General features: G+C 40.9%; 2 protein-coding genes across 2 annotated transcripts in view; both read left to right on the top strand.

Annotated features, from left to right (window-relative positions):
* Positions 1 to 3712: 3712 nt before the first annotated feature.
* Positions 3713 to 6613, top strand: LOC310795114 (H-2 class II histocompatibility antigen, A-U alpha chain-like). Its single transcript, XM_083657143.1, has 4 exons — positions 3713 to 3808; positions 4110 to 4355; positions 4968 to 5249; positions 5358 to 6613. Exons 1-4 carry the CDS (start codon positions 3727 to 3729, stop codon positions 5477 to 5479), a joined length of 732 nt encoding a protein of 243 aa, XP_083513269.1. The 5' UTR covers positions 3713 to 3726; the 3' UTR covers positions 5480 to 6613.
* A 975-nt stretch (positions 6614 to 7588) lies between these two features.
* The window catches only part of LOC310795113 (H-2 class II histocompatibility antigen, E-S beta chain-like), an 8502-nt gene continuing 5481 nt past the window's right edge, over positions 7589 to 10609 (top strand). Inside the window, exons 1-3 of the mRNA XM_083657142.1 lie at positions 7589 to 7656; positions 7779 to 8051; positions 8864 to 9077. Of these exons, the coding sequence (XP_083513268.1) occupies positions 7602 to 7656; positions 7779 to 8051; positions 8864 to 9077 (542 nt within the window). The 5' untranslated portion in view covers positions 7589 to 7601. The remainder of the gene's footprint in view (positions 7657 to 7778; positions 8052 to 8863; positions 9078 to 10609) is intronic.

Raw genomic sequence — 10609 nt, 5'->3', positions numbered from 1 at the left:
TAGCAATAGGCTTTAGGCTGCCAAATGCGCTTTAGGCCGAATGGGCGTGGCGGAGTCCCTGAATGCGCCAAAGTGGGCGTGTCGGCACTAAATACCGGCGTACTCTTATCTTCCGACCTGCCGTTAATTTAGCGCCTTGCGCCTTTGAAAAGCAGGCCTATTCAATGGGCCAGTCCGTCCCCTCTCTCCTCTGTCACCCTTCCCTGTGTCACTCTCTCCCTCTCTCCTACTGACAGGAGCAGGCATTGGTGTGCGTTTACCAGTTTATTGTGAAATAAATCCTTCCGCGTTGAGTTACTGTCACAAGCCTGTGTGACAACGCTTCCAGCCTGGGTAAAACAACTCCGTCCGTACCGCTTTGAGGCTGCAGGCAGTCTGACAGGCACAATACGACTGTCTCTCTCTGACTGCCTGTGAATGCCCCAGCATGCAATTGGGTACTAAATTTCGCTACTAAATAGCAACCAAATGAGGCGAAATAGATATAAAAGATCGATCTAAAATAATGTGTAATGGTAACACAGCCTGCAATTGTAGAACATTTCAATATTGGACCAAATAAATCATCGAAATTAAAACACCACCCTAAGTGAAACATATATGTCCTCCTGGGGCTATATATACCCCTTGTCGAGTTAACGTGATTTAGAGAAGTAACAGCGGAACGCGCTTCGGAACGCGCTTCTAATGGCATCTGCTATACTGTGATGTCCCTCCAATAACTTGGCCCTATTTCACATTTAGTTTTACAATAAAAACACATTTATGCAATGACTTGACATAATGTAGGGTATATTTATGTGCATCATCCTTCCTGCAGCAGGCGAGAGAAAATGATATCTTTCTGGACAAACTTTCACCAATCTAATAGGCTATATTTTTCTAGCTGATGCATAGAACATTATTTTCACTTTGATCTTGCTATAGTGTAGCGTATTTACATGCTTGCAGTATTGAAACTGCAGTTAGATTAGTTTGAGAAGCATAATAATATGGAATAATAGCCTATAATGCAGACAGACAGGCTGGATGAAGGGAGGGGGGGGGGGGGCAGAGCGTTTGGCTTTCGTCTGGTTTTGCGGGATCACTGGAATTGGAGCTAAAAAGGCAAGCGTGCGATTCGTTTATTGCACTTATCCAATGAGCATGACGGTGCATAATTTTACGCCTAAAAGGCGTGGTTGTAATGCTTTGGGCTGCATCTAGCGCCAGCACGACGATATCAAGTGCGCCTTTCCACGCCCACTGCTTTGATCTGCGCCTGCCGCTCGGCCTAGAAACTGCGCCGATGCAACGATAGGGGCCATAGCCTATGAATGAGGAATAAAGTTAACAAAAACAGAGAGCAGCAGGCTTTTATAATAGGCTACAAAATAAAAAATAACAACTTCACATGTTGCTGTTAAGGAACAGCAGAGCATTAACACTTGCAGCAGCTCATATTAACAATGAAATACTGTCAATAAAATAAAATACATCTGGAACATTAATAAACATTATAGCAGGATATGTGATTGTGACGCTGCTCTCTTTGAGCAGCAGGACAGCTCCTAAGCGACATGCTTGATCAACTGGTTGGTTTGGTCACTGGCACCATCTACTGGATGAAAATGTAACATAGAAAGAGATAGAATAAAACAGAAGAGAAGTACGCGACGCGTTCATGTACGCGCAGTGTTGTGCGCGATGCAGATACACTTCCGGTTGCGTAACACTCAAAACTGCGAACGCGTGCGTGTGTGAACGCGTAACGAAATTTCTCCAACACTGGTCACACATGTACACGCTGTAAGTAGCTGTGCTACGCAGCTTGTCGTTACGCGTGATGTAGTTTGCGCACATCATAGTGCGCGTACGTGTGCACGCGTGACAAGATTGACTATGTTAAGTCACGCAGGCACACACACGTTGCTGCGCATGTGTCAGTGAATAGTGACGTCGATAGGACCCCATAGGGTGTGTATGCGCGCGTGCGTGCGTGTCATGTGTGTGTGTGTGTGTGTGTGTGTGAGTGTGTATGTGTATGTGTGTGTGTGTGTGTGTGCGCAGTGACATGAATTGAAAACTAGAGAATCTAAAGACAATTGAACAAAGAAAAGGCGGTGAAACTAGCAGTGTTCGGCAAGTTACTCAGGAAGAATATGTTACCCTTTACTTACAGTATTACTCCTTTAAAAGGTAATAATATCACATTACTCATGACTTGGTATCAAAAGTAAGTTACGTTACTTGTTATGCTATTATGGCCTCCCCCCTTCTGTAAAAGTGACGTAACCAGTTTAGCCAGATCTTTTTACAACTGAATCCAGAAGAATAATTCACCTTACAGGAGTCAACAATCAGCCAAACTGCAGACTTTATTTATTTGCCACCTATAGGACAGAAACATAATTGCGTTCTGGAAACCTATCTCCACACATTACTGGTGAAAGTAATGGAATAACTTGAAGTTACTTGGATTAGTAATTGTAATATTATTAGTGTACTGGAAATTGTAATCCCTTACTGTTACATTGGGGAAAATAATACATAACAGTAATAATATATTATTGAGTAATATATTACAGTAATAATATTACTGAGTAATATATTATTGCCCAACACCGGAAACCAGCAACAGCAAGCAACCACTCTCACCAAATGTGTGTGTGTGTGTGTGTGTGTGTGTGTGTGTGTGTGTGTGTGTGTGTGTGTGTGTGTGTGTGTGTGTGTGTGTGTCTCTCTCTCTCTCTCTCTCTCTCTCTCTCTCTCTCTCTCACACACACACACACACACACACTTTGTCCGATTTTATTCCCCCTGTTTTACTATATAAAACACGTTGGAAGTTATTGACTGACTATATAGTCATTATAGATGTTTTACTATATAAAACACTTTGGAAGTTATTGACTGACTATATAGTCATTATAGATGTTTTACTATATAAAACACTTTGGAAGTTATTGACTGACTATATAGTCATTATAGATGTTTTACTATATAAAACACTTTGGAAGTTATTGACTGACTATATAGTCATTATAGATGTTTTACTATATAAACACTTTGGAAGTTATTGACTGACTATATAGTCATTATAGATGTTTTACTATATAAAACACTTTGGAAGTTATTGACTGACTATATAGTCATTATAGATGTTTTACTATATAAAACACTTTGGAAGTTATTGACTGACTATATAGTCATTATAGATGTTTTACTATATAAACACTTTGGAAGTTATTGACTGACTATATAGTCATTATAGATGTTTTACTATATAAAACACGTTGGAAGTTATTGACTGACTATATAGTCATTATAGATGTTTTACTATATAAAACACGTTGGAAGTTATTGACTGACTATATAGTCATTATAGATGTTTTACTATATAAAACACTTTGGAAGTTATTGACTGACTATATAGTCATTATAGATGTTTTACTATATAAAACACTTTGGAAGTTATTGAATGACTATATAGTCATTATAGATGTTTTACTATATAAAACACTTTGGAAGATATTGACTGACTATATAATCATTATAGATTCAAGAGTCAGACATTATGTGAGTGTTATTCTCCATCATCACTTCATTTCTCAGCATTTCTCAACTGTGTCTACCTGGAGACTGATGATGCAAGTCAAAGCTGTAATGTGATTGGGTGGAGCTGTGTGTAAGACAACGCTGTTCCTTGTGTTTACTTCAGTTTGCAGCAGTCAGTGTGAAGTCGACATGGTGCTAAGTTGTGTTGTAAAGATGAAGAGCTCACAGACCCTCGTCTTCCTTTCATGTCTCCTTGGTGTCACAGCATACAGTAAGTACATCACACGTCTGTTCCTCACATTTAGTCTCACACGCACTCCAATGTTCTGTTGATGTGAAAATCATTTGAACATGAGCTCCTTCTGAACCAGAGTCAGAGATATTTAACGTTTTCTGCACCTCTGATGAAAGAAACCTTTCACTCTTATTATTTATTAAACGGTTGTTTTAATATAAAAAAGATAAACAGACAAACTCTTTAACGTGACGTGAGGATGTGAAAAATAAATCCACTCTGTGATTCTGGATGTGAAGAAGTTTGACATTTTGTTTTTCATCTTGTGTCTTCTCAGCTGTACATGAGGATATTAATATCATTGGCTGCTCAGAAACTGATGGAGAGACGATGTTTGGACTGGACGGTGAAGAGCGATGGTACGCAGACTTCATCAACAAGAAAGGAGTTAACACTCTGCCCAAGTTTGCAGAGGCTGCTACCTGCCCAGGATGTTATGAGGCGGCTCAGGGTAATCAGGCCAACTGCAAGGGAAACCTGCAAAATCTTCAGCATGCCTACAAGAACCCTCCTCTGCAACTCGGTAAGGGAACATGACAAAACTTAATTTACCACTGTTCAACAATTTAAACTACAGATGAGGAAGGACTGCAGGTGTTTTACATTACTGTCATAAATATACAATCATTTTAAGTGATCTCTAAAAAACCTTCTGTATTATCTTGTATTATTTTGTTTAAGCTACTGTTGATTGTGTGTGAAGCACTTTGTAATGCTGCGTTTAAAAAGGTGCAATAGCCTTAATGATTTTATCATAACATATAAGAACATATATTTCATATAGACACTATAAGTCCATACTTGCCGGGAAGGAGCGCGCCACATAGGCTACTTGCAGACTTCTCACACACACACACACACACACACGCACGCATGCACACGCACAAACACACACACACACACACACACACACACACACACACACACACACACACACACACACACACACACACACACCTGGATAAAACATCTGTTTTCCCTGAAATCAAAGGGTTTAATCTCAAACAGGCCATACAACTAAGTAAGTAAAAGGCCTTGACAGAACTCAGAAAACATATTTAATGCTACTGAGACATGAAAAGTGATATCAGTATGAATTGTACAGAGGTTTACATGATATTGTATTGTTGTACAGATGCTCCTCACAGCTTCATCTACACCAGAGATGATGTGGAGCTGGGAGTGGAGAACCACCTCATCGCCCATGTGACTGGGTTCTACCCCGCTCCTGTCAAGGTCTACTGGACCAGGAACAACGTGAACGTGACTGAAGGAACCAGCCTCAACGTCCCCTACCCCAACAAAGATGGCACCTTCAGCCAGGTCGCCAGGCTGAGCTTCATCCCACAGCTTGGAGACATCTACAGCTGTTCTGTGGAGCACCAAGCCTTGAGCCAGCCACTGACCCGGATCTGGGGTGAGGCATCTTTACCTGTTAGCTAACCAAAACTACAGTTAGTCTAGCTAACAACAACCAAAACTATAGCTGTCTTCCTGTGTGTTCATGTGTTTGGTTCCTCCTCAGATGTGGAGCAGGAGCAGCCGGGTATCGGACCTGCGGTGTTTTGTGGACTGGGTCTGACCGTGGCTCTGCTGGGCGTGGCCACAGGAACTTTCTTCCTCATCAAAGGAATCGAATGCAACTGATTAGTTATTGATCAGTTATTGATGATGTGAGGCGGACTGAAGGGGCTGCAGGAGTTAACAGACTGCTTTCTGTCCTATTGGTTTTCTACTGCTTCTCTCTGCTGTGTGGATCTGTACTGATTCACCTCACATGTTAACTTTCACACAAACAAATCAATTAAACTTTTTATCTGTTTGTTCTTTTCAGGAATAAATATTTACATTTTCACTGTTTAACTTTGAAATAACACAGTGTTCTATTGTGGCATTTGGACTGAATAGTCAAACACTGCTTTTATTATGGGTGCATTCGTAAACAGTCAATTTCTTTGAACAGCCGCGCTCTCATTTTAGTTTTAGACTGATGTTTAGAGCATCAGATTGAATTTACGAATGCACCCTGAGTAGCCTATTTTAGCCTAGATACTTTTGTTAAATTACATAATGCTAGAAATATTGTGTGCTCATTCGCTGCCTCGCACACGTGATTATTTTATTTCGGGCACATTCATGCCCCTGGGATGCATTTTTAATCCTTTTTTTCATGTTGTTTTTGTTATCATTGCTTACTAGTGTGCTTTATTACTCACCTAGACTATATTATTCTCTCTGAATATTTTTTTATCTACTTTTATACTGTTTTATGTTGAAATTTCACCCTTTTCGCCTTGTCCCCAACACAGAGTTTTACTATTACTAATATAAATACACCCAATCAGAGTGAAGAGGCTCGTTAGCATACTGGGAAAACTTTATTATACCTCCAGTTGTGTTTTCACTCGTGATGAGAATTCTGTCTCTTTTTTGTGATCCAGATCATTTAGCTCAGCTTAGCAATGAGAGCCGGCTCTTTGGGCTCCCAAATGGCTCTTCAGTTAGTATCCTACTGGCCCTTTCTGGCTTTTGTCATTCAGGAAATTTGTAATGTTTTGACCTATGATTGGTATGTGTGCATATGTATCACATTATTCAATTAATTATACTAAACCTTATAATTTCCAGAATACCATCATTTTACATTAGCCTATGTTTGGTAGGCTACTTTATATAATAATAAAAACATAACATTATGTATATAACAACAACATAGTAGACCCTGCTTAATATGATATGATATATTTACCTTACATTCTGCCTTTAGGTTGTCTGTTATTAAAATGCATCAAATACTGCTTCATTTGTGACTGTCACTCATCTTGTTTGCTGTTGTCATCACACATGATTGGTTGCACCCTCACACACACATCAACACAACAGTCAGTCCATGGAGTTCATGTGACTGAGCAGTGTGATGAAAAGATCCTATTACAAAAAAAAGATGGGGAGGGGGGGATAATTGTCTCTCAGACAGGAGCCATGTAGCTGAGTCAATGTTAGTCTTGCAGTGCCAGCCGTAGATTATATCTACGTCTCTATACGTCGATATCCTCCGTCGCTGGAAGCTTGATGACGTCGACGGTGGGTCTGACTACGTGAGACTAAGTCAATGTTGTCCATTTTATTTTTGTGAACATTCTACAGCCGTTACACCAGCTCGATCACAGGCCCTCAAAGTAAAACAGCAAAATAACACAGAATGACTGTTGATCACAAAATAAAGTGGGAGTTAAATACTGTCAGTGGAGTGGTATCCAGTGTGTATTGGGATACTTTGATTGATCAACAAATCAATGTTATCATCAGCATAAAACTGTCCCATTTAGATATTGCTACATTAACATGTCTGTATAGCCTACCTGCCTGTCTGCCTGTCTGTCTTAATAAATGATAACTACTAAAATGATAACGAAATAAATGATAACTAACTAACTTAACTTAGTTAACTTATTATTGGTAATGTTAGATCATGTTAGATGAATTATTTAATAAGGTCCCACCCCCTACATCGACCAGCCAATCAGTATCTGTCCTGAATAAACAGTGGATGGGCACAAAGGTCCAGACCTATATGAAGAGTGTGACAACTGTGATTCATTCATATGGTCTGGATAGCAGGCTACTCTCTGCCACCAGCAGCCTTTAGGCTGAACTGTCTGCCTGGCAACAGGTGATGCTGGTCATGTGACCAGTGTGTGGCTCCTACATTTGTTTTTATAGCAGGACTCAGGTTGAGTCTGTCAGTTAGAGAACTCAACAGAGGGACATGGCTTCATCTGTTCTGCTCTTCTCCCTCTTCTTCATCAGTCTGTATGGAGCAGGTAGGATCAATACATCAATAGCTGAACTGATCAATAACTAGCTCAGATATAATAGTCTTCAGTTGGAATATAAATTATGTTTATATCTGTGAAACTAAACAGAGTTTGTCTTTGATCTCCAGATGGATTTAAGCACTATGTGGTGGACCGTTGTGTGTTCAACTCCACTGAGCTGAAGGACATAGAGTACATTCTCTCTTTCTATTACAACAAGGATGAGTTTGTCAGGTTCAGCACCAGTGTGGGGAAATATGTTGGCTACACTGAGTTTGGGCTGAAGCAAGCAGAGGCCTGGAACAACGATCCTGCACTGATCAGCTACAGAAAGCAGGGAAAGTACATATTGTGCAAAGACAATGTTGACACTGACTACCAAGCTGTTCTGTCTAAGACAGGTGAGCTGCTGCTCTCTTCAATAAACACATCAAATTAACCATAAGTCATAATAAACACCCCATCAACTACTTTCATTCTACATCTTTGTCAATTAACATTGTTTAATTTGAAGAAAACATTTCCACACTTACAAACCTTTCTGTCAGATTTGAATGTTTTTACTGTTTCATTTTGAGTTTAACTGAAGTTTATATGTATAGTGTATATGAAATCGTTCTATGTGTGTATCTGCTGTCAACCTTCGATTAAACATCTGTATTGGTTTATAGTTTATCTATTGATCAGTCATCATTAAATGTAAAATTGTGTCTACAATTCAAATATTTTTGACAGTATGCATCTATGGAAATATTCACTTGAAAGAAAAATGTAAATATGATTACAGGAAAATTAAATGTTTATAGCCTATATCAAAATGTCTTTAAAATACAAAATAAATTTGTCATCAAAGACAAATTACTTATGTAATTTTGCATAGTGTGCCAATAAAAGTGATTCTTATTCTGGTTCAGATAAACTCTGAACCAGACTGAGCTCAGTGACGCCATCTGGGGGCAAAACACTGATGCTGCAACTAGGAGTATTATTAGTTAGTACTGTTTCTGTGTAATACTACTGCAGATACTACTATTACTACCACCACCAACAACAACAACAACAACAACAACAACAACAACAACAACAACAATAATAATAATAATAATAATAATAATAATAATAATAATAATAATAATAATAATAATAATAATAATAATAATAATAATAATGATGATGATGATGAAGATGATAACACTAACACTGTGTCCTGCAGTGAAACCCTCTGTCAGGCTGAGGTCAGTGATGCCCGATGGTGGGAAACACACGGCCATGCTGATGTGCAGCGCCTACGACTTCTACCCAAAACAAATCGATGTGACTTGGCTGAGAGATGACAAGGAAGTCACCTCTGATGTCTCTTCCACTGAAGAGATGGTCGACGGTGATTGGTACTCCCAGTTCCACTCCTACCTGGAGTACACACCCAGGTGAGTCCAGATCCACCTTTAGGCTATACACCCAGGTGAGTCCAGATCTACCTTTAGGCTATACACCCAGGTGAGTCTAGATCTACCTTTAGGCTATATACCCAGGTGAGTCCAGCTCCACCTTTAGACTATACACCCAGGTGAGTCGAGATCTACCTTGAGGCTATACACCCAGGTGAGTCCAGAGCTACCTTTAGGCTATACACCCAGGTGAGTCGAGATCTACCTTGAGGCTATACACCCATGTGAGTCCATATCCACCTTTAGGCTATACACCCAGGTGAGTCCAGAGCTACCTTTAGACTATACACCCAGGTGAGTCCAGATCTACCTTTAGGCTATACACCCAGGTGAGTCCAGAGCTACCTTTAGGCTATACACCCAGGTGAGTCCAGATCTACCTTTAGGCTATACACCCAGGTGAGTCCAGATCTACCTTTAGGCTATACACCCAGGTGAGTCCAGATCTACCTTTAGGCTATACACCCAGGTGAGTCCAGATCTACCTTTAGGCTATACACCTGACCCAGGTGAGTCCAGATCTAACTTTAGGCTATACACCCAGGTGAGTCCAGATCCACCTGTAGGCTATACACCCAGGTGAGTCCAGATCCACCTGTAGGCTATACACCCATGTGAGTCCATATCCACCTTTAGGCTATACACCCAGGTGAGTCCAGATCTACCTTTAGGCTATACACCCAGGTGAGTCCAGAGCTACCTTTAGGCTATACACCCAGGTGAGTCCAGATCTACCTTTAGGCTATAGACCTGACCCAGGTGAGTCCAGATCTAACTTTAGGCTATACACCCAGGTGAGTCCAGATCTACCTTTAGGCTATACACCCAGGTGAGTCCAGATCTACCTTTAGGCTATAGACCTGACCCAGGTGAGTCCAGATCTAACTTTAGGCTATACACCCAGGTGAGTCCAGATCTACCTTTAGGCTATACACCCAGGTGAGTCCAGATCTACCTTTAGGCTATACACCTGACCCAGGTGAGTCCAGATCTAACTTTAGGCTATACACCCAGGTGAGTCCAGATCCACCTGTAGGCTATACACCCAGGTGAGTCCAGATCCACCTGTAGGCTATACACCCAGGTGAGTCCAGATCCACCTGTAGGCTATACACCCAGGTGAGTCCAGATCCGCCTGTAGGCTACACACCCAGGTGAGTCCAGATCCACCCAGGTACACACCCAGGTGAGTCCAGATCTACCTTTAGGCTATACACCCAGGTGAGTCCAGATCCAGCTTTAGGCTATACACCCAGGTGAGTCCAGATCCACCTTTAGGCTATACACCCAGGTGAGTTCAGATCCACCTGTAGGCTATACACCCAGGTGAGTCCAGATCTACCTTTAGGCTATAGACCTGACCCAGGTGAGTCCAGATCTAACTTTAGGCTATACACCCAGGTGAGTCCAGATCTACCTTTAGGCTATACACCCAGGTGAGTCCAGATCTACCTTTAGGCTATACACCTGACCCAGGTGAGTCCAGATCTAACTTTAGGCTATACACCCAG

This window comes from Poromitra crassiceps (genome assembly GCF_964638095.1).
Source record: "Poromitra crassiceps genome assembly, chromosome: 20".
Lineage (NCBI taxonomy): Eukaryota > Metazoa > Chordata > Actinopteri > Beryciformes > Melamphaidae > Poromitra > Poromitra crassiceps.
Note: the sequence above shows the minus strand (reverse complement) of the source record. Positions and strands in the feature narration are given on the sequence as shown.

Bases quoted from the DNA above. Each gene is read 5' to 3' on its own strand.
- LOC310795114 (XM_083657143.1), top strand. From the start codon at position 3,727: ATGGTGCTAAGTTGTGTTGTAAAGATGAAGAGCTCACAGACCCTCGTC. The intron at 4,356-4,967 runs GTAAGGGAACAT...ATTGTTGTACAG, and splicing joins GAACCCTCCTCTGCAACTCG to ATGCTCCTCACAGCTTCATC. The intron at 5,250-5,357 runs GTGAGGCATCTT...GTTCCTCCTCAG, and splicing joins GCCACTGACCCGGATCTGGG to ATGTGGAGCAGGAGCAGCCG.